Consider the following 23,834-nt stretch of genomic DNA (forward strand, 5'->3'; position numbering starts at 1 on the left):
ATATGTTACATTCCTCAGCAAACTACCTGTAATCAGCAGGAAATGCAAGCTCGAACAAGAAAAACCCAAATTACCCTAAAGTGAGGGACTTTGGGACTTTTGCAACCCTTCCACAGACCAGATCCCAGAACTCAGGGAAATAGGAATAATCCTTCCTCACCGTTAAAAAATCTGTAAGAACAGGCTCTATTACTCATTTATTTTATTTTTTTTTTTGGGGGGGGGGCCCTGGGGATTAAACCCAGGGACTCATGCCATGCTAGGCAAGCACTATACCATTGAGTTGTGTATCCCTAGTCCAGGACTGGTTCTAATTAAAACTGGTCATCATGGGCCAAAGTGATCTAGAATTGTCATGGTAGTAGGGATTTTAAAGTCTGATGTCATCCTACTGTCTGTCAAAAGTCAAGAGATGGGGTCAAGTACTGTAGCACACGCCTGTAATCCCAGCAGCTTGGGAAACTGAGGCAGTAGGATCCTGCGTTCAAAGGCAGCCTCAGCACCATCAAGGCACTAAGCAAGTCAGTGAGACCCTGTCTCTAAATAAAATACAAAATAGGGCTGGGGATGTGGCTCAGTGGTTGAGTACCCCTGAGTTCAATCCCTGGAAACCCCCCCCCCCAAAAAAAAAGTCAAGAGATGAACCTGGGTGAGACTCTGGAAACTTTCTTGGGACCCCCAATAAAAACTGGAGGGTAAGAGAGGCAAACTGTCTCTTTTTACTTCAAGAGGACTCACTCTCTTTCTTGAGAGTGTCCCCTTTTCCCCTGTCCTATCCCTTCTCAGAAACTCATGCCTTTCACTCTGAGAGACATCTGAAATCTTCTTGACATGACTGCAAAAATTAGGATGAAGGAGGGCTTTTTGTGCTGCCTCCGACTGGCAGAAGTCCCCATGCCCAGTAGGGAAAAAACCAGAATAACTGCATGTTTCAGTGATTTCACGCAGTGTTTAGAATGGTCCTGTAAGAGAGACAAACTTTATGCTGAAGGTGTCCTCTTTTAAGGTTTTAATTCTGATCAGAGTGCCCTGAAATACCAGTTTCCTGGCAGGCTTATAACTGAGTCTTGCAGACCGCAAAAACTGACTCTGCTTCAAGAGAAAGTTAGCACCAGCAGAGACAGGGGACTTCACAGGAGAATAATTTAAGCAAGAGACCAGCCTGCTGATTGCAATGTCTTAAACATTTTCTGTCCACAAAGAGGAAAAATGGGGCAAAGAGTACAAGACAGAGGCCATTCAACTGAGCATAGGTCATGCCTGTGGTTATGAGAACAGATAGATATTCCAGTCTCAGAAGTGCACAAATGTCTGGAATTGACTGAAAATGACAGGGAATCTTCAGCTTCCTCAATAACCTGACTAATTACTGTGAGTTTTTACTCCTTCTGTCACTTCCAGGCCCTTCAACATCACTAACAGGAAGGAGATAGGTGGTTATAGGACTCAGAAAGGTCAATCTGCCCAATGCCCACCAGATGTGGATCTGGAAGATGAAGATCAAGGGAGCACTTCCCAGGGAGAATCTGGAGCTGCCAGGTGGACTGGCAAGCCACCGCTCCACTGCCAACACTTGAAATCCCTTCCTTCCCTGTGGATCATAGGACACTGCCATCTGCCTCACCTCTAGGCTTTAAATTATTTGAGATAGTTTAAGACAGTTTGGGCCAAGTTTCTGGTGCTTGAAGGTGAAAACATCCTCAAAGATAAACTTATTGTGGTAGCATTTTGTATTTTGTATCTTTCAAAAATCAAAAAACAGCAGGGCACAGTGGTGCATGCCTATAACCCCAGAAGCTGAGGCAGGAGGATTGCAAGTTCAAAGCCAGCCTCAGAAAAGCAAGGTGCTAAGCAACTCAGTGAGACCCTGTCTCTAAATAAAATACAAAATAGGGCTGGGGATGTGGCTCAGTGGTTCAATGCTCCTGAGTTCAATCCCCTGTAACTCCCCTCCTCAAAATAAAAAACAACCATGTTAATTGTAATGCATTCTGCAGTCATATATAAAATTAGAATAAAAATTAAAAAAAATAAATAAAACAATCATGTTTGTATAAATATATCAAAATAGATTCTACTGTCATGTATGTCTAAAAAGAACAAATAAAAACAATAAAACACTAAAAAACATCAAAAAACATATGGTATGGAGGCACATACATGCCTATAATCCCAGCAACTCAGGAGACAGGAGAATGCCAGCCCGGGCAACTTAGTGGGACCTGGTCTCAAATTAAAAAAAAAAAAAAAAAAGGGTGGGTAGGTGGGAATGTAGCTTAGTGGTAGAGTGCCCCTGGTTCAATTCTTGGTGCCACAAAAATTCCAAGCTGGGCATAGTGACACACATCTATAATTCCAGCATTGGGGAGGCTGAGGCAGGAGGATCACTTGAGCCCAGGAGTTAGAGATCAGCCTGGGTAACAGAGCAAGATTCCCCCAACTCTCTTTCAAAAAAGGGGAGGGAAGAGAGAAGGAAAGGGGAAGAAGGAATAAAGATATGAAGGAGAAAAATAGAAAAAGACCATAACCCCGTAGCCAGTAAGTAAGATTCCTCTCTTTGAAGATCAAAGTAACTGGAAAAAGGGCTGGGGATGTGGCTCAAGCGGTATCGCGCTCGCCTGGCATGCGAGCGGCCTGGGTTCGATCCTTAGTACCACATACCAACAAAGATGTGGTGTCCACCAAGAACTACAAAATAAAAATATTAAAAATTCTCTCTCTCTCTCTCTCTCTCCCTCCTCTCTCACTCTCTTTAAAAAAAAAAAAAAGTAACTGGAAAAAAAGAAAAAAAAAAAAGAGTAGTCAGGAACAGAGAGGGCAGGCCTGAGCTCTCTTGGAGGCCCACACAATCATTTGGATATTTGTACCTAATTTGTCTTGGAATTTGGAGTTTAGTAGAAGGACACTTCTGTCATCAGTTTGGTCCAAGCTGTTGGTTGTATCTGAAATTCAAGGCTTATGTGGCTGTTATTATGACCTGATTTTTGCTTCCAAACCACTCGAGGAGAAAATCTTTTGTTCCTTTGTTTTGAAAACAGGCACACATCAAAAAAGCTGTGTTATTTCGGATACTGGTTATTTGCAAAAGGAGCCAATTCAAGTTAGGGTAAGCAAAAAGAAACTAAACGGCACGTGTCTTCCAAAACCCTAGGGCAGTAAGATCCTTCCATTTGAAAGTCAAAAAAAGTGGGTAGGCAGACCTCCTCCCTGCTGCTCTCAGTACAGCTGCTGAATTCTTCTCTAGTCACAGAATGGCACCTCTGCCCCTCAGTCCACACAGTGTCCTGCCTCAGTCTTGGCTGGGCACAAAATCACGAGCCACTCACAGCTTTGTAGATTCAAACAGCAATTCTTTATTCCCGAACTCACACCGGCCTCTACACACACGTTCTGGGGAAATCCAAGTTCTGCCGCACAATTCACATCCCAAAATACTTTCTCAATTCTCAACGGGAACTCAGGCAGCAGGATACGCCCTATTCCCAGCAGCAATAACCTTAAACCTGGAACTGCCTTAAACCCAGATTGTTTTAAACCGGGAACGCCCTAAACCCAAATTGTCTTAAACCGGGATACTTCCTAAAACCTGCAGGATACACCCTAAACCTGGATCCACCCTCGTCCTTGAGCAGAGTCACCTTTCTCAAACACACATGCAATGTCACAGCGAATTTCCAAGGCAAGTCCATTTAACATGGGGTACGCTGGCAAGGAAATTTCGATGCGTCATTCCTATTTGGCAATGGCCCTCAGCAGTGTCCAGTGCTCTGCAGCTCCTAGGTGTAATGTCTCCAGTGCAACCACCCACCAGCCAGATGTGGTGTTTCTCAGACTCAACTCCAATTCCAAGAAAAGACCATCTGCTCAGACACAGGATCAGGATTGTGCCTCTCTTGTCATATACGTTGGAGCTGAGGAGTGAGTCACACAGTTCATGGTAGCTTCCTGGAGGGGGGAATTATTGGCTCACAGGATAGGCAGCTCCATTTTGACTATTCCTCTCGACCAGATCTTGGGATAGAGAAGAAAATGTGTCTGAACACGATAATACGTTAACTATAGCACTTCAAAGGGCCCTAATGGGAGATGTTAGAGAAGCTATAATTGCCATAAAGGGCACAAGGTTATCACTTAAGTCAAGAATGTGAGTAATCAGGAAGCAGACATTTATTATGGAACTAGGCTTGGGATAAATGAAAACCCACACCCTTATGTTTAAATATTTAAAGCTATAAAAAATGAAGCTAAGAAGCTATTAAAATTTATGTTCTATCCTCTTACCTTTGTGGTAAAATGGAAAAAAAATTCTGTACTGGGAATCGAACCCAGGGGCACTCTTATCACTAAGCTATCTCCTCAGCCCTTTTTTATTTTTTATTTTTGAGACAGAGCCTTTATAAATTGCTGTGGCCAGACTTCAACTTGGGATCCTCCTGCCTTAGTCTCCTGAGTGGCTGTGATTACAGGTGTCCCCACCATGCCCAGCTGAAATGGAAAATATTTTAAATCTGTGGTTTAGGTGATCAAAAGTAGGCAATAGAATTTAACTATTATTGTGCGGGCTAAGGATGTGGCTCAAGCGGTAGCGCGCTCACCTGGCATGCATTCAGCCCGGGTTTGATCCTCAGCACCACATAAAAACAAAGATGTTGTGTCTGCCGAAAACTAAAAAATAAATATTAAAAATTCTCTCTCTCTTTAAAAAAATAATAATTTATTATTGTTCATATCTGGGGGTTTAATTGATGGGCTGTTGATGTTTAGATGAGCAAGAACAACACACATACATGCATATGTAAAATTTATAAATGATTATATATTTATCCCATTCAGTTTAACTTCCTTGCTTTCATTTCAGCAACATCCATAATTATATTTTTATAATCAAGTTTTTTTTTCATATAACTTGTACTCTAAAAATAGTTCTAGTCTAAAGCAAAAAGCCACAGCCCATGGGCCACAGGCAGCCTGTGGCTTGTCTTTGGATGGCCCCTAGAGCTCTCAGAATGGGCTCTACAATGTTTTAACAATAACATAAGACAGCTTATGTGGCTCAGAAAGCCTAAAATATTTATTATCTGGTCCCTTACAAAAATGTTTCCTGACCCCCTAACCAAAAGCAAGGCTACTCAAAGTGTGGTCACTGGTATGATCTCTGAGCTGTGAAGCTGAATGTCAGTAGGGAATATGTTCCAAGACCCCAGGGGATGCCAGAAACCATGGTTAGTACCAAATCCTTCATATACTATGCTTTTTCTTATGCATAAATATCTATGATAAAGTTTAATTTATTAATAGAACTCAGAAAGAGATTAACAATGATAGCTAGTAATAAAATAGAACAGTTATAATGACATACTGTAATAAAAGTAAATGTGCTTTCTAAGTATCTTAATTTCTCACTGCTCTTAGCAATTATTTTCAGACCGCAAGTAAACATAGAAAGCAAAAACTCTGATAAGGAGCCCACCATACATCCGTAAGCACGTAAGCACAACTCTTAGTTGAGCTGACATTTTTTCATGGAAGACTTTCTTGATGAAGGAAGCTATATACTAATTAATTCAGACAAGGGTTTCTTATCTCCTGTGGACCAGCACTGAGCAATAATTATCTAAGGAATTAAAAAAAATTAAGTGTAACAATGGTCCTAGGTCTACAGAATTGACCTCGAGGGTTAATTGAAGCAACTCTAGGAAATTTAAAACTTAGCATTCCTTTTCACATTTTTAGAAATTATTTTTCTTCTAGAATATTCAAAGTTATCCATTAAAAGAATTTACAATTGGGGCTGGGGATGTGGCTCAAGCGGTAGCGCCCTCGCCTGGCATGCGTGAGGCCCGGGTTCGATTCTCAGCACCACATACAGACAAAGATGTTGTGTCCGCCGAGAACTAAAAAATAAATATTAAAAATTCTCTCTCTCTCTCTCTTTCACTCTCTCTCCTCTCTCACTCTCTCTTTAAAAAAAAAAAAGAATTTACAATGAACAAATATCACATTAAAAAATCTAAATTACTTGAAGCCAGGTGCAGTGGTGCACGCCTGTAATCCTAGCGGCTCAGGAGGCTGAGGCAGGAAGATTATGAGTTCAAAGCCAGTTTCAGCACAAGCGAGGCACTAAGCAATTCAGTGAGACTCTGAATCTAAATGAAATACAAAATAGGACTAGGGATGTGGCTCAGTGGTCGAGTGCCCCTGAGTTAAATCCCCAGTACACCCCCCAAATTACTTGAATAACATCTTAAATATACTTAAAAAGAATATTATTAAAATATTTTTTATAAAAATAAGATTATTGTAATTTTACCTTGTAGAAGAAAATCTAAGGCACAACAAAAATTTAAAGTTTATTTGAAGAAGAAGCAATTCACATAATCATATGTTCGTTGGCTGCTTGTGGTTAGCCAAGGTTAAGTTTTGTTTCTGTCTAATGTAAGCATTTACCAGAAATGACAGAAGTTTCACTTGTATTTTGCAGTGTAAGCAGCGTTATGGCCGTCTTTAAGATCCAGTCGGTTTTGTTTGTGCAGGAATTCTTCAGGCCTGGTATCCTGCTTGAATAGCATTCAACAACTATCTGATTGCCAATGTCAAGTTTGGTGTCATACCTCATGAATGACACATCTACACCTACACACACTCATAGTCCTTACCCACCAGCTGGTGCATCAATGTGCATCTTATTAGGAGTTGTTTTTTGGCAGCCCTAACCACCAGGTCCACTGCCACCTGAACCAGGCTACAAATTCCTCAAGTCAAGGCTGCTGGTCATTCACTTTTTTGGAGTCCACAAGAAAGAACCAAATAAAAAGATGTGTGGATGATGGTGAAGCTGGATATGATGTTTCTTTCTTTCTTTTAACATTCTTTTTAGATATACATGACAGTAGAGTGTATTTTGACATACATACATGGAGTGTAACTCCCATACTTGTGGTTGTACATGATGTGGAGTTACGCTGGTTGTGTATTCACATATGGACATAAGAGAGTATGTCTGATTCATTCTACTGTCTTTTTCCTATTCCCATCCCCCTTCCCTTCTCTTTATTCCCCTTTATCTAATCCAATGAACTTTACCCCCCCACACACACATGATGTTTCTGATTGTCATATGATTTGCATCAAATAATCCTCAAGGATCCAGCAATTGTTCTCTTGACCGAGGACACCAACCAATATATTCTTTTATGTGAAATCAGATGTGATGTTGTGATATACTCCTATGTGAAAATGCTTCATAAAAGGGAAGGCATCATACAAATATTTATTGTTATTAATGTAGTCTCCGTTGCCCTGATCATTGAGAATGACCCTTAACCTTTGATTAAGACATCCAACTTGCCCTATCCACAAGCAAATTCGCTGATATTCATCTTGTTAGGAGTCCGCCTTCAGGTAGCCCTTGCCAGTTCCACCCACAACCAGTCAGTCTAGAGCTTTTCCTGTGCGCTGCACCTTTATGTGGAGCACTGGAGATGGTTCTTGAAGTAGTGGAGAGCCAGTTTGAACTGGACCCCAGCCCTGGTGTTGGTCCTGTATATGCTGTAGGTCTTCTCCAGGGCGGCCAACTCCGAGTCCTCCGATGGACTGCGGGGCTGATGACCGACAACCACATCTGGGCATGAGCCCACCAGCAGACTCCCCAGCCCATCAATAAAAAACTCTGTGAAGAGAGGGAGAGCGGGAGAAGAAATGAGAGCTGCCTCCAGAGAGCCCGAGTCCTCCTGCGGCTCTGCGAGGGCAGCCAAGGGAGAAGCTAGAGAGGTCCAGCTCCGTGTAAAGCCACACCCCGAACTCCAGGAACCTGCCTGTCCCGATGTGTTGGGAGGCAATAAACTCATTTCTCAGGCAGAGAGGCATGATCAGGCTTCTACGGAACAGAACTGTGGGCTCCAGTTTGGAAGGATTGAGAGAGAAAGGCAGGGGTAGTTAAAGGCAGCAGCGCTTTAATAGGAGAGGACTTCAGGGGAAAAGACTGCAAAGCAGAGCAGAACTGTAGGGGAATGAAGGGGAGGGGCATCTCAGATGGGCAGGGACAGCCTGGGAGAGGCACGGAAGTGGAAGACAGGTGAAGAGAGAGGGAGGCAAGAAAGATCATGAGCTCCCTAGTTTGGGGTGAAAGAGGAAGGAGACCCACTGGTGTGGCTCTTGGTGAGAACGCGCTGCGGAGGGGTACGCCCAGCCCGGCTCCCTTCCCCGCTTCTTCAGCCTCCCACCTGAATGCGCCACACGTTGCAGGCGGGGATCAAAGCCAACTCTGAGGAGTCGCTCGGTGTGGGCCAGGAAGAAGTTGATAACGCCACTGGTCACCACACAGCGGGGGAAGCCGTCCAGGCGCTGGAACCATCCGTTCCTCTTGTGAAGACAGTCACCAGCCTCGCTCTGTTCCAGCAACAGCTTGAACTGGAACACGTTCCCCATCACGCTGCCACCCACTTAGCCAGAGGGCACAGAGATGTGGTTTGAGAGCATCCTGCCTCTTCCAGGAAGCTCCACTGGACGACACCTCCCGTGTGATGAGAATCGCACCTATTCTGGATTTGCCCTTCAAACCATCTTTCAGTTACTCTCTTCTTGCTCTGCAACCACAGTTTGTACCATACTGCTGCGGGGCCTTTTGGAGCTTTGCATTCCTGCCTTCCCTGATCTCCTTGATGTGAACAGCATTTCCCCAAGTCCAAAAGTCAGGCAACTGCTACCTTATGTTCTGATCACAGGAGCGGGAGCTCTCCTGTCCTGCAAGATCACTCAGCACTCCCTTCCATTATCTAAGTTCAGGCAAGAGGCAGCCTATTCTCAATGGTCCATTTGTGAAGTGTGCATTTGCCAGGTCTCCTTACAGAAGGCGATGTACCTAAGCTGCCTTCCTCCCTTTCTGTCTCATCCTGGCTTACCTCTCTATGCTGCCTGTCCATGCACCAATGGGGGATAAATGCATTTAAATATTTGAGCTTCAGCAAAACAGGATGAGCAAGTACATTATCCTTGGTATCCATGGAGAGACAGTTCTCAGACCCTCTGCAGATACAGAACTCCACAGATGCTCAAATCCCTTGTATGAAATGGCACAATTTCTGCAAATAACCTAAGCACATCTTCCTGTATACTTTACATCTTCTCTAGGGAAGGTGGTGTAGCTCAATGGTAAAGCACTTGCCTAGCTGAGGTCCTGGGTTCCATCCCTAGCACTGAAAAAAAAAAAAAAATCATCTCTGGATTTCTTATGGCACCTAACACAATGTAGTTGTTACACTGTATTGTTTAGGGAATAATGATAAGAAATGAAAATTTGTACAGGTTCAGTATAGTCGTGACCCTCGAGTGGTCTAACTACCTAGTACATGTCAGCAACAAGATAACTCAACCCCATGCCATTTTTGATCAGAGGTTGATTAGGTCCTCTGTTATAGAACTCACCAATACCAGGGGCAGACTGTATATCTAGTCCTGAAATAATCACCATCATTTAAAGGTGACACACTGAGGTCTACTTGAGGTTCCTTCTCATCTTTTCCTTCTTCCTTCCTTTTTATAAATGAACCCTCTGAGTTTTTAAGTGGAATAAGTTAAAGTCAATTAGCCAACTAAAGATGACATTTCCCACACCCCCTGGCATCAAAGTTTAATCTGGTGGCTAAATTCTGACTGGAGGGATATGATTTAGAACTAGTGTGTGCAACATCTAGATCATGTCCTTAAAAGAAACCTTTGCAGGCCAGGCGTGGTGATGCACACCTATAATCCCAGAGGCTTCCCAGGCTGATGCAGGAGGATCAGGGTTCAAAGCCAGCCCCAGAAATTTAGTGAGACCCTATGGAACTTAGCAAGACTTTGTCTCAAATTTAAAAAAAAAAAAATTAAGAGGCTGGGGATGTGGCTCAGTGGTTAAGCGCGCCTGGGTTCAATTCCTGGTACACACACACACACACACACACAAAAAAAAAAAAAAAAAAAAACAGAAAGAAAAGAAACAGAAACCTGTTTGCCCTGGACTTCCTTCTCCCCCTTGTTTCTGGCCTGCGAGGGTAGGGTAGGGGGATCAAGTGGTGACAAGAGGAAGCAGTTGTCTAGGATGCTCTTGGAAGCTGACCAGACTGCCAGCATGGAGTTTCAAAAGAGCAGAAACTACACCTTCCCTCTTGTGTAAGCTACTGTGACTTGTTGGTATGGGGAAACCAACATGGCTGAGTTCATTCAGATGCTCTGGGGATTTTCCACTGTGGTCATGCTACCTTACCTTAGGATCCATTTCCTTGTTTTCTTCTCTTTTCTATACTTAATTGAAAAACTTTTTTTTTTTTTTTTTTTTTTTTGGTACCGGGATTGAACGGCTTAATCACTGAACCACATCCCCAGCCCTTTCTAAAATATTTTTTTTTGTAGTTGTAAATTGACACAATACCTTTATTTTGTTTTATTTATTTCTATGTGGGGCTGAGGATCTAACCCAGTGCCTCGCACATGCAAGGCAAACATTCTACCGCTGAGCCACATCCTCAGCCCTCCAACCTTTTTTTTATATTTTATTTAAAGACAGGGTCTCACTGAGTTGTTCAGTACCTTGCTAACCTGCTGAGGCTGGCTTTGAACTCGAGATCCTCCTGCCTCGGCCTCCCTAATTGCTGGTATTATAGGTGTGTGCCACTGTGCCCAGCTCAGCTAATTGACTTTTTGTTTGTTTGTTTGTTTTTGGTACCGGGGATTGAACTCACGGGCACTCAACCACTGAGCCATATCCTCAATCCCTTTTATATTTTATTTAGAGACAGGGTCTCACTAAGTTGCTCAATGCCTTGCTAAGTTGCTGAGGCTGGCTTTGAACTCAAGATCCTTCTGCCTCAACCTCCAGAGCCGCTGGGATTACAGGTGTGTACCACTGTGCCTGGCTAGTTAATTGACCTTTGATGTTTTTATTATTTTCCTCTTTTTAAAATGCCACTGGGGTCATGTGGCTTTTAAAATTTGTACTACAGGTTTTAAAATTTGTACTAAGCTTTCCTAATACTGAAATCTGAAATCCTAAATGGTCCACAACCCAAAACATTTTGAAAGGCAACATGACCCTACAAATGGTAAATTCTATACCAGGAAACTTTGCCTCATGCACAAAATTATTTAAAATAGTATATAAAATTGCCAGCATGGTGGTGCATGCCTGTAATCCCAGCAGCTTGGGAGGCTGAGACAGGAAGATCTCGAGTTCTAAGCCAGCCTCAGCAAAAAGCAAGGCACTGAGCAACTCAGTGAGACCCTGTCTCTAAATAAAATACAAAATAGCGCTGGGGATATGGCCCTGAGTTCAATCCCTGGTACCCCCACTCCCAAAATAGTATATAAAATTATCTTCAGGATATGTGTATAAGGTATATACGAAACAAATGGATTTCACGTTTAGATCTGGGTCCCAGCCAAGATATCTCATTGTGTATATACAAATATTCAAAAAGTTGGGGCTGGGGGCTGGAGATGTGGCTCAAGTGGTAGTGCCCTCACCTGGCATGCGTGCAGCCCAGGTTCGATCCTCAGCACCACATACAAAAAATTCTCTCTTTCTCTCTCTCTCTTTAAAAAAAAAAAAAAAGTTGGGGTTGGGGTATAGCTCAGTTGGTAGAGTGCTTGCCTCACATGCACAAGGCCCTGGGTTCAATCCTCAGCACCAACAAACAAAACAAATATTCCAAAAGTTTTAAAAATCCAAATTACAAAGCACTTCTGGTCTCAAGCATTTAGATAAGGGTGGCTTTACCCTGTTTAAAAAAAAAAATTTCTGTGACAGAACCAAAGCACAGATCTTTTTAATCTCCCATAGGTCCTCTGAGGGAGTTGGAAGTGATGCACAAACACACCATTTTAAAAGTAGAACAACTGGGGCCAGGGATGTGGCTCAAGCGGTAGCGTGCTCGCCTGGCATGCGTGCGGCCCGGGTTCGATCCTTAGCACCACATACAAACAAAGATGTTGTGTTCACCGAAAACTAAAAAAATAAATAAATATTAAAATTCTCTCTCTCTCTCTCCTCTCTCTCTCTCTCTCTCTCTCTCTTTAAAAAAAATAAATAAATAAAAAATAAAAGTAGAACAACTGTGAATTTTAAGGGGAGGGTGTATTTGCTCAAAGAAAAACAAGTGTGGAGGCAAAAGCAGAACTCACATCTCCCGGTTCCTTGGTTCCTTGTGCAGTGCTCTCAGGCCCAGAGCTGTGCGGACTTATTCATCTGTCACCTGTGGCATCAGCTTCTCTCCCTCCCTCCCTCTCCGTGCCCTTTCCTCTCTCCAGCCCTCCCCTTCGCTGCCACTACAGATTGCTGGGGGAGTAAAATTGGTAACTGTCCCTTACCACATCCAACTCGGTTTTCTCCAGGACATCCACCAGCATCTCAATCTTGGTCTTGTTGTTGAAAACAAAGTCATCGTCCACCCAGAGAACATATTTGGTGGTGACCTGAGATATGGCCAGGTTTCTACCGGCAAACCAACCCTGTAAGTGGCACAAATTTAGATCAGCAGTTGCCCACCTTAGCTAACAAGGAGAATCGCTGGGGATGCTTCCCAATAACCAGGCTGTACCCCCTCATGGATTATGTCAGAATCTGTGGGGGGTGAAGCCAATACACAGCCAAGGTTGAAAAGCTGGGCAAAGGGAGCCCATATCTTAGGGAAACACAGTAAGAGACAGTGACTTTCTGAACAAAGAAAAGTTAGAAAGTCTTCATTGGGAGGTTGGGGTTGTGGCTCAGTGGCAGAGCGCTTGCCTCACACATGTGAGGCACTGGGTTCGATCCTCAGCACCACATAAAAATAAATAAACAAGATAAAGATATTTTTAAAAAAGTCTTCACTGGCCTTGTGGACTCCATGAATGGACAGAAGAACTTTTTCACCTCACAGAATTCCTGTGATTCTTTTTCTACCTCCTAAGAGATGTCAAGTTTGGGGGACATCTGAAAAGTACTATACTCATTTCCTCCTTTACCCATGCAGGAAGGCATGTGGGGAAGAGAGAATTCTCTGCTGTTGGAGCTACACTTCAAGAATCCTTGGGATGTCAGAGACAGCAAGTTATTTTTAAAGACCCCTTGTCATTTCCACACCAAATATGAAGGAAAATGAAATAACCGCTTCTTAATGAAGAAATATGAGGGTGACCAGATTTCTTTCTGAATCTGGAGTTAGCAAAGGGACTCAGGGAGAGACTCCAGGCCCTCCCACTCCAGGACTCCTCTTGTCTTTGGAGACCACTATAGTAGTCCCATCAGGGCAGAACTTGACTCTGGGGCCCTCTTGTCCAAGGAGCAAAGTTCCCCCAGATCTGAGAGGGACATACCTTCCCAAAGGGCATTGTATAATACTCCACATAGTCATCTTTAATTTTCAGGGGCTTCTTGCCATCATCAGCCACGATCACAGTCACATCTGGGTAATACTCTCGAATACTCTGGAGTAGGACCTTAAGCTTGTGGGGACGGAGGAAAGTCTTGGTGGCAATGGTCACCAGATTTCTGAGCTTCTTCTCTGAACAAAAAAAGAGTAGATGCAGAGTTTTGTCTTGTAGGAAGCCTCACTGTCTTGACTTGCTCTCTGATGTTGCTTGGTTTTATTTTACCAGTGCTGGGAATCGAACCCAGAGCCTTACACACTAGGTAAGTGCTCTACTACTGAACCACACCCCAGCCTCCTGAGGGCTTCTTCTTTTCTTCCTTTTTTTTTTTTTTTTTTGGTACTGGGGATTGAACCCAGGGGTCCTTAACCCCTGAGCCACATCCCTAGTCCTTTTTTGAATTTTATTTGGAGACAAGATCCCGCTAAATTGCTGAGGCTGGCTTTAAACTCACAATCCTCCTGTCTCAGCCTCCAGAGCCCCTGGGATTACAGGCGTACTCCATCGCGCCTGCCCTGAGGGATTCTTCATGCCACATGTCACTTGATTGGAAACTGAAAGCATTGACAACACCCAACTTGTTGAAATTTTACATCTTTTCCTTTTCCTGGTTCTGTGAGCTCTGCTATGCCACCTTCCTACTGTCTGTTAGACTGCTTCCTTTTTTTTTTCTTTCCACTCACTCCTTAGCATTTTACAGGCACTCTGCTTCCATCTTAATACTAGAAGTTAAGATGCTCAGAGCTTCACCACTCAAGAGGTCCAAGGAGGAGAGTCACAGACCCCAGGTCTTAAGAAATTGAGACCTGTTCCTGCCATCAGATCCAAGCCCTAGGAGAAGCCTACCTGGTCATTCTCCTCAGGAAGATATGGAAGGAAAGAGGTCCACTTGGAGACTGCAAGGCCTGGACTAAATTGTCCATCTTGAGGCACGTGACTTACGTAAAAGACTGGGGAAAGGTCAGCTTTTCCAAGGAGAAGATCCCATGATGAAACAACTGGAGCCGGTAGGTGGTCTGGAGTCAGCCAGTGGAGGCGGAGCCCTACCCCCCAGCTGAATTTAGGGATGTCAGCAGGGCTGGTTTGGATGGAGTTAGCTCCCGCTGAAAGCCCACCCTACTACTGTGGGTAGGTGAGCGTGCATAACCCCAGGCAGAGCCACTTTTTCAGAATGACAGAAATCAGAAGTCATTCCAGAATCCCCTTAAAAATGTTGTCTTGCACCTTTACTTCAGCTCCTAGTGAATCTGATGGAGGGAAAAGACACCAGTGGAAAGAGGCAAGTAAAGCGTCCTCAAGCTGGGGGTGGTGGTGCAATCCTGAAATCCCATTCACTATGGAGGCTGAGGCTGGAGGATGGGGAATTCAAGGCTAGCCTCAGCAGTTTAGCAAGGCCCTAAGCCACTCAGTGAGACCCTGTCTCTAAATAAAATATTTAAAAAGGGCTGGGGATGTGGCTCAGTGGTTAAGTGCCCCTAGGTTTTATCCCCAAACCCCATACCAAAAAAGAAAAAAAATTGTTCTCAAGACCCTGCTGAACCAATCCTCCCTCCCACCCCCTTTAAAGCCTTTAAAAATGTTTTTTTTTTTTCTTTTTTACCAACCTAGATGTCCTTCAGTAGACAAATGAGTAAAGAAAGTGTGGTATATATACACAATGGAATATTACTCAGCATTATAAGAGAATAAAATTATGGCATTTGCAGGTCAATGGATGGAGTTGGAGAATATCATGCTAAGTGAAGTTAGCCAATCACAAAAAACCAAAGGCCGAATGTTCTCCCTGATAAGTAGATGCTGATCCATAATGGGGGAGGGGGGCATGGGAAGAATGGAGGAACTTCAACTGGGCAAAGGAGAGCGAGGAGAGGGGAAGGGAGTGGGCATGGGGGTAGGTAAGATGGTGGAATGATAATTACCTTAGGTACATGTATGACTGCACCTATGGTGTGACCCTACATCATGTACCACCAGAGAAATGAAAGTTGTGCTCCATTTGTATACAATGAATCCCTCTCTTCCTTCCTCTTTCCTTCCTTCCTTCCGTCCGTCCTTCCTTCCTTCCTTCCTTTGTACTAAGGATTGAACCCAAGGTTTTGGTCATTCTAGGTGAGCACTCTACCCCCGAGCTACTTCCCCAGCCCCCCATATGCACTTTTTTTTTTTTAGCATCAAATATTTTAATCAATCTATCTATCCATTTATTTATTTATTTAATATTTTTTGATACTAGAGATTGAACCCTGGGGTGCTTAACCACTGAGCCATATCCCCAGCCCTTTAATTTTTTTTTTTTTTTTTTTTTTTTTTTTTGAGACTGGGTCTCACTAAGTTGCACAAGGCCTGGCTTTGAAATTGTGATCCTCCTGTCTCAGCCTCTGGAGTCTCTGAGATCACAGGCTTGTGCCAGCACATCTGGATTGAACTTTTTTTTTTTTTTTTTTTTTTGTACCAGGGATTGAACTCAGGGGCACTTAACCACTAGCCACATCCCCAGCCCTTTTTTGTGTTTTATTTAGAGACAGAGTCTTGTCGAGTGGCTTAAGGCCTTGCTAAATTGGCTTTGAACTAGCAATCCTCCTGCCTCAGCCTCCTGAGTCATAGGGATTACAGGCATGTGTTTCTGTACCCAATTAAAGCATATATTTTAATCACTAAAAAAATTGTGGAATATATTTTTTTTTTGTGAACTGAGTACTTTACCAAAGCCTTATTGGATGTTCTTTCCTTACTAATTTATAGGTGTCCTTAAGTAAAATTAGACTTTAATGTGTGTTGAAGATGTTCATTTCCCCCATGTATCCATTGTCATTTGACTTTGCTTATGGTGGGCTTCTGCCATAAAAACATTCTAAAATGTTATATATCTTTTTTTGGGGGGGGTACCGGTGATTGAACTCAGGAGCACTTGAACACATCCCCAGCCCTATTTATATATTTTTTTAGAGACAAGGTCTCACTGAGTTGCTTAGTACCTCACTTTTTGCTGAGGCTGGCTTTGAACTCATGATCCTCCTGGCTCAGACTCCTGAACCACTGGGATTACAGGTGTGGGCCACAGTGCCTGGCTAAAATGTTGTATATCTTATGGTTTTAGTCTCTAGGCTTTGTGTCATGCCTTACATGCCAATATTACTTTTTAAACTCTATGGGTTATTTTTTAGTACTTTAAAAATACTTAGATATGTGATCTATTTGAAATTTATCTTGCTATGAGTTGTGATATAGATTCAACTTTTTACCTTTCACATAGCTACACAGTGATCCCACATAATTTCTTGACTAATCCATCTTTAAATTGTTAATCTGCCCCATTTAATTTGAAAAGCTACCTTTATCACACTGTGAAATTCCAACATGTATTGGGTCTATTTCTGGGTTTCCAATTTTATTCCAAAGTGTATCTGTTCATTCTCCAGTACCACTATTTTTATTACTATTACTTATTAAAATGTTATAAATCACCAGACAGTCGCTCACACCTAAAATCGCCATGGCTCAGGAGGCTGAGACAGGAGGATGACAACTTCAAGGACAGCCTCAGCAACTTAGCAATGCTCTATGCAACTGAGTGAGACCCTGTCTCAAAATATAAAAAATTTTTAAAAACATGGTGGGGAGGACTAGGGTATAGTTCAGTAGAGTGCTTGCCTAGCATGTGTGAGTCACTGGCTTTGATTCTCAGCACCACATAAAAATCAATAAACAGGGGTGACATTGTGACTCAGTAGCAGAGCACTTATCTTGAATGCGTGAGGAATTGTGTTCGATCCAGGGCACCACAATATTAAACAAACAAAATACAGATCGTGCCCATGTATAACTTAAAATAAGCAATTAAATAAATAAATAAACCATGTATAGCCAAAGGAATGAGAAGCTGAACTCCATTTGTGTACTATGTGTCAAAATGCAATCTACTGTAAAATAAATTATATAATTTTTTAAAATTATGTTACTTGCAACAAATAAATAATAAAGGTATTGTGTCCATCTACAACTAAAAAAATTTTTTTTTAAATGAGGGAGAATGTGGCTCAGTAGTTAATTGCCCTAGAGTTCAATTCCCAGTACAAAAAAATAAAAAATAAAAAGGTATAATTTTCTTTTTCAAAATAAGCAGAAACCACATAGTAAGTAAATACAGTGAAGCAATACTAGGGGAATGTGTTCTAAATTTTTTTTCCCTTGAACAAAACTTGTGCTCAAGAATCCCACCAGCCCTGTGGTTGTGATCAGTTCTCTCCATATCAGAGATATCTCCTCCAAATTTCAACCAGTAGCTCTACAAGATACCACAGTGGAGCTCCAAGGACAAGGGCCTTACCTGGTCCGGGATCATGCAACTTGGGTATGACCGGATGGCGGATGGTCACTGGGAACTTGGCCACTGAGGATTTGGATGTCAGAATCACTGAAGGAAGAAAACAGGTCAAAGCCTGAGCAGCACCACATCTGGGTGGAACTCCACGGTGCCCCCAGGAAGCTGACTTGATGGGCTCAGGTGAAGGTGGTGGGGTGAGTCCTAGCAGAGACAAGATTGAGGACTCCACAGAGCCTATGGCCTGTGGGCTCCTGGCTTGCCCCTAGGGCAACCTGATGAATGCCTCCAAAGCTCTCATTCTCCCCCTGTGAGACTGTGCTGGGGGGAGTGGGCTATGGATCCCAGAGTCTGGGTTAAGATTGTGCCGTGTACTCTCTGAAACACCTTGAAGAAATCACTTCACTGCCTTCTCTGCCTACAAAACCAGGATAACAGTACCTGCTCTGTTTCACCTCACAGGGCCATTTTATGAAGGGAAATGTTTTAAAACTTAAAGGTGAGAAGAACTATCTTTTTAGCTAGGGGTCATGAGTGATCTGTCCCATGTTGCATTTGTCTTCTGTTGGTGTCCTGGGAATGCATCTTGTGTGGCTAGTGAAGAGAAGAGGGTGATTTTAACTGATCCAGAAGGAAACCGAGGCTGCCTTGAAGATGGCAGGAACTGTTCTCCCGAGGTTTCCGGAGCGGTGAGAGGAGACAAAGTCACTGCCCTTAGAACTGACAGTTCCCCCACATGTCCTCTTTCTGCTAGAGCCCAGGCCAGTATATTGATGTACAGACTGGCTCCCTCCTCTCTCCTCTCAAAGCTGAAGACTGAGCTTTAAGACCCGGGGAATAGGAGACAGAACGGATGGTGCTTTGGTTCGGGTCTCTCCCAAAGAAAATGTGCTGAAGGCTTGCTTACCAGTGTGGCACCACCGGAAGGGGAGGAGCCTTTAGGGGACGGGGCATGGGGAGGTCTTCAGATCACTGCAGGTGAGCCCCTGAGGGGATGGTGGGAACATAGCCCCTGCCTCTTCTGTTCTCTTTTGCTTCCATATGCTCCATGCCATGATGTGCTGCCTCCCCACAGACCCAAAGCAAAGGCCCAACCAGTCATGGACTGAAATCTCCAAAGCTGTGGGCCATGATAAACCTTTCCTTTTTATAAGTTGATCATTTCAGGTATTTGTTATGACAGAACACTAATACAGGCGGTTTCCTCAGCGAGCCCACTGTTGTGTGATGGGAGCCTCATGAATGGTTTGTTCTGTCCTTGAGTCACCCTACGGGATCAATGGCAATGTAGGAATAGTATTGGATACAGTAATTGGGAAGTCTGGTATTAGAAATAAATGCAGGGCTGGGGATGTGGCTCAAGCGGTAGCGCGCTCGCCTGGCGTGCGTGCGGCCCGGGTTCGATCCTCAGCACCACATACCAACAAAGATGTTGTGTCCGCCGAGAACTAAAAAATAAATATTAAAAATTCTCTCTCTCTCTCTCTCTCTCTCTCTCTCTCTCTCTCTCTCTCTCTCTCTCCTCTCTCACTCTCTCTTTAAAAAAAAAAAAAAGAAAGAAATGCAAATGAAGAATCTTAAACACAGGCGGGCTTCCCGGAGAAAGAAGACTGAAGAGGAATCCCAGTGGTATTTTTTAGTTCCTTAGACATTTGCGGTCCAAAGACAGGTTCTCACCCATGTCCACTTTGTGGTGCTGGTATCCTGTGCTGGTATATGTCACATGCTGGAGAATGAACTTCAAAAGCTCCCGGCTACTGGTTGAAATGGTCAGTTGCTTCTGGCCTCTGCCCTGCACAATATCACCTGCGACATCAGGGAGAGTGTTGAATGTCCCCAGAGAAGCTGTCAGGGTGACCTAGGGTAGTATTAAGTTTATTCACATTATTATGCAACCATCATCCATTTCTATAACTTATTCACCAATCCCAACTGATTCTTTGTATCCATTTAACAATAACTTCCCATTTTTCCTTCCCCAGGCCCCTGGCCCCTGGCAGAAAGATGCTAAATGCCAGGATAGGAAAGTATCTGTTCTCAGGAAAAGCACATGCACAGGATGACCAGCAGGGGGCAGAGCAAAGAAGAGCTAAAGACAGGAGGGCTGAAGGACATTGTAGTTCTAGTTTTGCAGGGAATGGCTGCTGCAGCTGTATCCTCTCCACCCACTAAGTCTTAGGACTCCTGTGTGTTTAAGGAACTGTTTCTGCAAACATAGGGTATTTCTTGGCTTGCAATGTTTCTTCTTATTCTTCTTACTAGATTTGTTCTTGCTATTATTCTGTGTTACTGAGATCAAACCTAGGACTTCACACATGCTAGGAGAGTATTCTACCTCTGAGCCACACCCCCAGCCCTACTCCTGGTTTTTTTTGTTTTTGTTTGTTTGTTTTTAAATATTTATTTTTAATTTTTTTTTAGTTGGACAATATCTTTATTTATTTATTTTTATGTGGTGCTGAGGATCGAACCCAGGGCCTCACATGTGCTAGGCGAGCGCTCTATCCCAGCCCCTGTTTGTTTGTTTTAAGAGTACATTTTTATGTTATTATTTTTTATATACACACTTTTTTTTTTTTGCTGGTGGTTTTTGTTGTTGTTTTGTTTGGGTTTTTTGTTTGTTTGTTTGTTTGTTTTTTGGTACTGGATGCTTAATTACTGTATATCTCCAGCCCTTTTTTGGTATTTTATTTAGAGACAGGGTCTCTCTGAGTTGCTTAGGGTCTTCCTAAATTGCTTATGTTGGCTTTGAACTCACAATCCTCTTGCCTCAGCCTCCTGAGCTGCTGGGATTATAGGCATGAGCTACCATGCCTGATCTTACTGCTGTTTTTGACTAAAGGGAGACTTTCAGAACTTGGTTGGAGACCCTTTTCCCTTCTTACTTTATACTTTCCTGCTAAAGGATTTCATCCATTCTTATTACTTTAAAGAAACAATTATTTATGAATGGTTTCAAAACCAGCTCATGTCTTTAGCTGCCTGGTTGGTGGTCCTGCTAGGAAATTTCCCAAGCAACTCCAACTCAGTGTCTTAGACACTGAATTACTGATAGTTTTGATACTGATAGAAACTACTGGATAGATACCCATTGCCCACTCACCCCCTTTCTCCCTGCCTGATGAATGGCATTTCATCCACTCACCTGCTCAAGCCCCCCAAAGGAAGTTTTTCTTGTTCTCTTCTTCTCCTCTCACCTACAGCCCATCGTGGGCAAGCCCTGCCAACTCTCCTAGACATGCAGCTAGCTGTACTCCTCTTCTCTCCACCCCCACTGCCACCCTCCATGCTACTCTCTGCTCTTGTCTTCTGCAATAATCAAGTAGGTTTGTTTGGTTTTGGTGCTGGGGATGGAACCCAGAGTCACTTTACCACTGAGCCACATCCCCAGCCCTTTTTATATTTTATTTTGAGACAGAGTCTCACTAAGTTGATTAGGGCATTATTAAATTGCTGAGGCTAGTCTTGAACTTGCGATCCTCCTGTTTCTGCCTCCTGAATTGCTGGGATTACAATTGTGTGTCATCACACCCAGTGATAGTCAGGTATCTTTATGAAAATACCTAAAGGATTTAAAGTCAGCATACTGCAGTGACATAGCCACATCAATGTTGACAGCAACTCAATTCATAAGAGCTAAGCTATGGAACCAACCTAGGAGCCCCTCAACAGATGAATGGATAAAGAAAATGTGGTGTATATACACAATGGGATATTACTCAGTCATAAAAAAGAATGACTTTATGACTTTTTTCCAGTAAATGGATGGATATGGAGACTATTATGCTAAGTGAAATAAGCCGATCCCTCAAACCAAAGGTTGAATGTTCTCTCTGATCTGTGGACATACAACAAGGTGTGTGTGGAGGAAATAGAAGTTCACTGGATTAGACAAAGGGGAATGAAAAAAAGTGAAGGGGGACAGGAATAGAAAAGACAGAGGAATGAATCTGACATAATATTCCTAGGTACATATATGAATATACCATTTACAACCACAATTCTAGGATCCTAATTAGAATAAGATGTACTCCATGTTTGTATAAATATGTCAAAATATACTCTACTGTCATGTATAATTAAAAATAACAAGTAAAAAATCAATTGTAGGGGCTGGGGATATAGCTCAGTTGGTAGAGTACTTGCTTTGCATGCACAAGGACCTGGGTTCAATCCCCAGCACCACACACGCGCGTGCACACACACACACACAAAGAATAAACTGTAATCCCAGCAGCTTGGGAGGCTGAGACAGGAGGATCCTGAGTTCAAAGCCAGCCTCAGCAACTTAGCAAGGCCTTAAGCAACTCAGCAAGATCCTATCTCTAAATAAAGCTCAGCATTTGAGAGCCCCTGGGTTCAATCCCTAGTACAAAAAAAAAAAATCAACTGGATTGTCACTCCTGCTGAAAACATGATTTAATCAACAGATACTCTCTGAGAATGAACATGGTATTCCAGTGAGGAAGACATCAACCAGCACAGAGCCACACACAGTTACTCAGCTACAGATAAGGACCATAAAGAAGGTAGCAGAAGGAACTGGGGCATAGCTCATGGGTAGAACACTGGATTCCATCCCCAGCACTGCAAGCAAAAAATGTAAAAATAAAACAAAACAAAAGGGGCTAGGGATACAGCTCAGTTGGTAGAGTGCTTGCCTTGCATACACAGGCCCTAGGTTCAATCCCCAGCACCAAAAAACAAAAAAAAACAAAAAAAACAAAAACAGTGCAACAAGAAAGTGACAGTAACAAGGTTGGGGATGTGCTCAAGGGGTGGGGGAACCAGAGAAGACCCACGGAGGACAGAATTAGCTCACTCATCACCATTCCAGCCTCTATCTGGCATGCAGAGGTAGGAAAACTAAAGTTACCTTTCACCCAGGGTACATCCCACCAATAAGATATCCCTTCAAAAGATCTCAACTTGGAGCATTCAGTAGGGAAAGAAGGACACTGAGCACTGTTTTCCTGCCAGCCCTGACCCCAACAGAGGCCACACAAGCCAGAGGCCACACAAGCTAGCAGCTTTCTCTGCAGCAGAAATAGCAGCCTCTGTGGTGGCCCAATGCTTTGTGTGACCTTGGGAATTCTCCCCACAACTCCAGCCACCCCCAAGGCTGAGAAGATCATGCTTCTACACCCATCCTCCTCATGGCCCACCTTGGGCTCACGGGCTATTTCATCTGGATAAGGGCAGTAACGGCAGGATGCCCAGTGCAATGCTGGGAAGGGGAATCTTACCTCATAGACTGGGGCATCTGGACCTTCAAACTGGAGACCTGGAGAACACAGGGAAAAGGACAAAAAGCGCCATCTGAGAGGATGCCAAGGATCCCTGATGCTCTCCCCTAACTATACATGCTTGAGAGACTCTAAGTGTCACCAGCTTTCCAGAGTGTTGGCTGACAAACCTCTTCTCTCCAAAGCTGTCAGATGGTGCCACAGTCTTTCACAAACCCAAGTGGTTCTAAGGCCTCCAGGGCCCTTCCTCAGCTTTGGATGCTGGGAATTCACTCAGCTCCTTCCTGGTACTGAAGGGAAGGCAGCAATGGAGACATCCTTAGACAAGGGATCTGGATTCGTAAAATTCACAGAGATAGAAAGGAGAATGGGAATTGCCAGAGGCTGGGGAATGAGGAGTTGTTGTTAAATGGGTATATAGTACCAATTGTAGCTGGGTACGATGGTGCATGCCTGTAATCCCAGAGGCTCCGGAGCCTGAGAAAGGAGGATCCTGAGTTCAAAGTCAGCGTCAGCAACTTATCAAGGCCCTAAACAACTCAGCAAAAGTCTGTCTCTAAATAGAATATGAAAAATGGGTTGAGGATGTGGCTTAGTGGTTGAGTGTCCCTAGGTTCAATCTCTAGTACCAAAAAAAAAAAAAAAAGTACCAGTTGGAGGGCTGGAGGTGTGGCTCAGTGGTAGAGTGCTTACAGAGCATGTGCAAAGCCTTGAATTGCATCCCCAGCACTGTGGAAAATAAAAATAAAATAAAAAGTTTCAGTTGGGAATTGTGAAGAAGTTCTAGAGATGGGTGATGGTTGTACAACAGTGTGAATATACTCAATGCCGCTGAACTATATGCTTTAAAATGGTCAAAATGAGGGTCAGGGTTGTAGCTCAGT

The 23,834-nt window shown here is 43.3% G+C and overlaps 1 protein-coding gene across 1 annotated transcript in view; it reads right to left on the reverse strand.

The window, feature by feature from the left end:
* Positions 1-7,463: 7,463 nt before the first annotated feature.
* The window catches only part of B4GALNT2 (beta-1,4-N-acetyl-galactosaminyltransferase 2 (SID blood group)), a gene marked incomplete at both ends in the record, with an annotated part of 29,198 nt that continues 12,827 nt past the window's right edge, over positions 7,464-23,834 (reverse strand). Inside the window, 7 exons of the mRNA XM_081271750.1 lie at positions 7,464-7,669; positions 8,223-8,442; positions 12,343-12,483; positions 13,330-13,517; positions 17,711-17,797; positions 19,382-19,562; positions 22,951-22,988. Of these exons, the coding sequence (XP_081127876.1) occupies positions 7,464-7,669; positions 8,223-8,442; positions 12,343-12,483; positions 13,330-13,517; positions 17,711-17,797; positions 19,382-19,562; positions 22,951-22,988 (1,061 nt within the window). The remainder of the gene's footprint in view (positions 7,670-8,222; positions 8,443-12,342; positions 12,484-13,329; positions 13,518-17,710; positions 17,798-19,381; positions 19,563-22,950; positions 22,989-23,834) is intronic.

The sequence above is a fragment of the Spermophilus citellus genome, assembly GCF_964194105.1.
Source record: "Spermophilus citellus genome assembly, chromosome: 17".
In the NCBI taxonomy this organism is placed as follows: domain Eukaryota; kingdom Metazoa; phylum Chordata; class Mammalia; order Rodentia; family Sciuridae; genus Spermophilus; species Spermophilus citellus.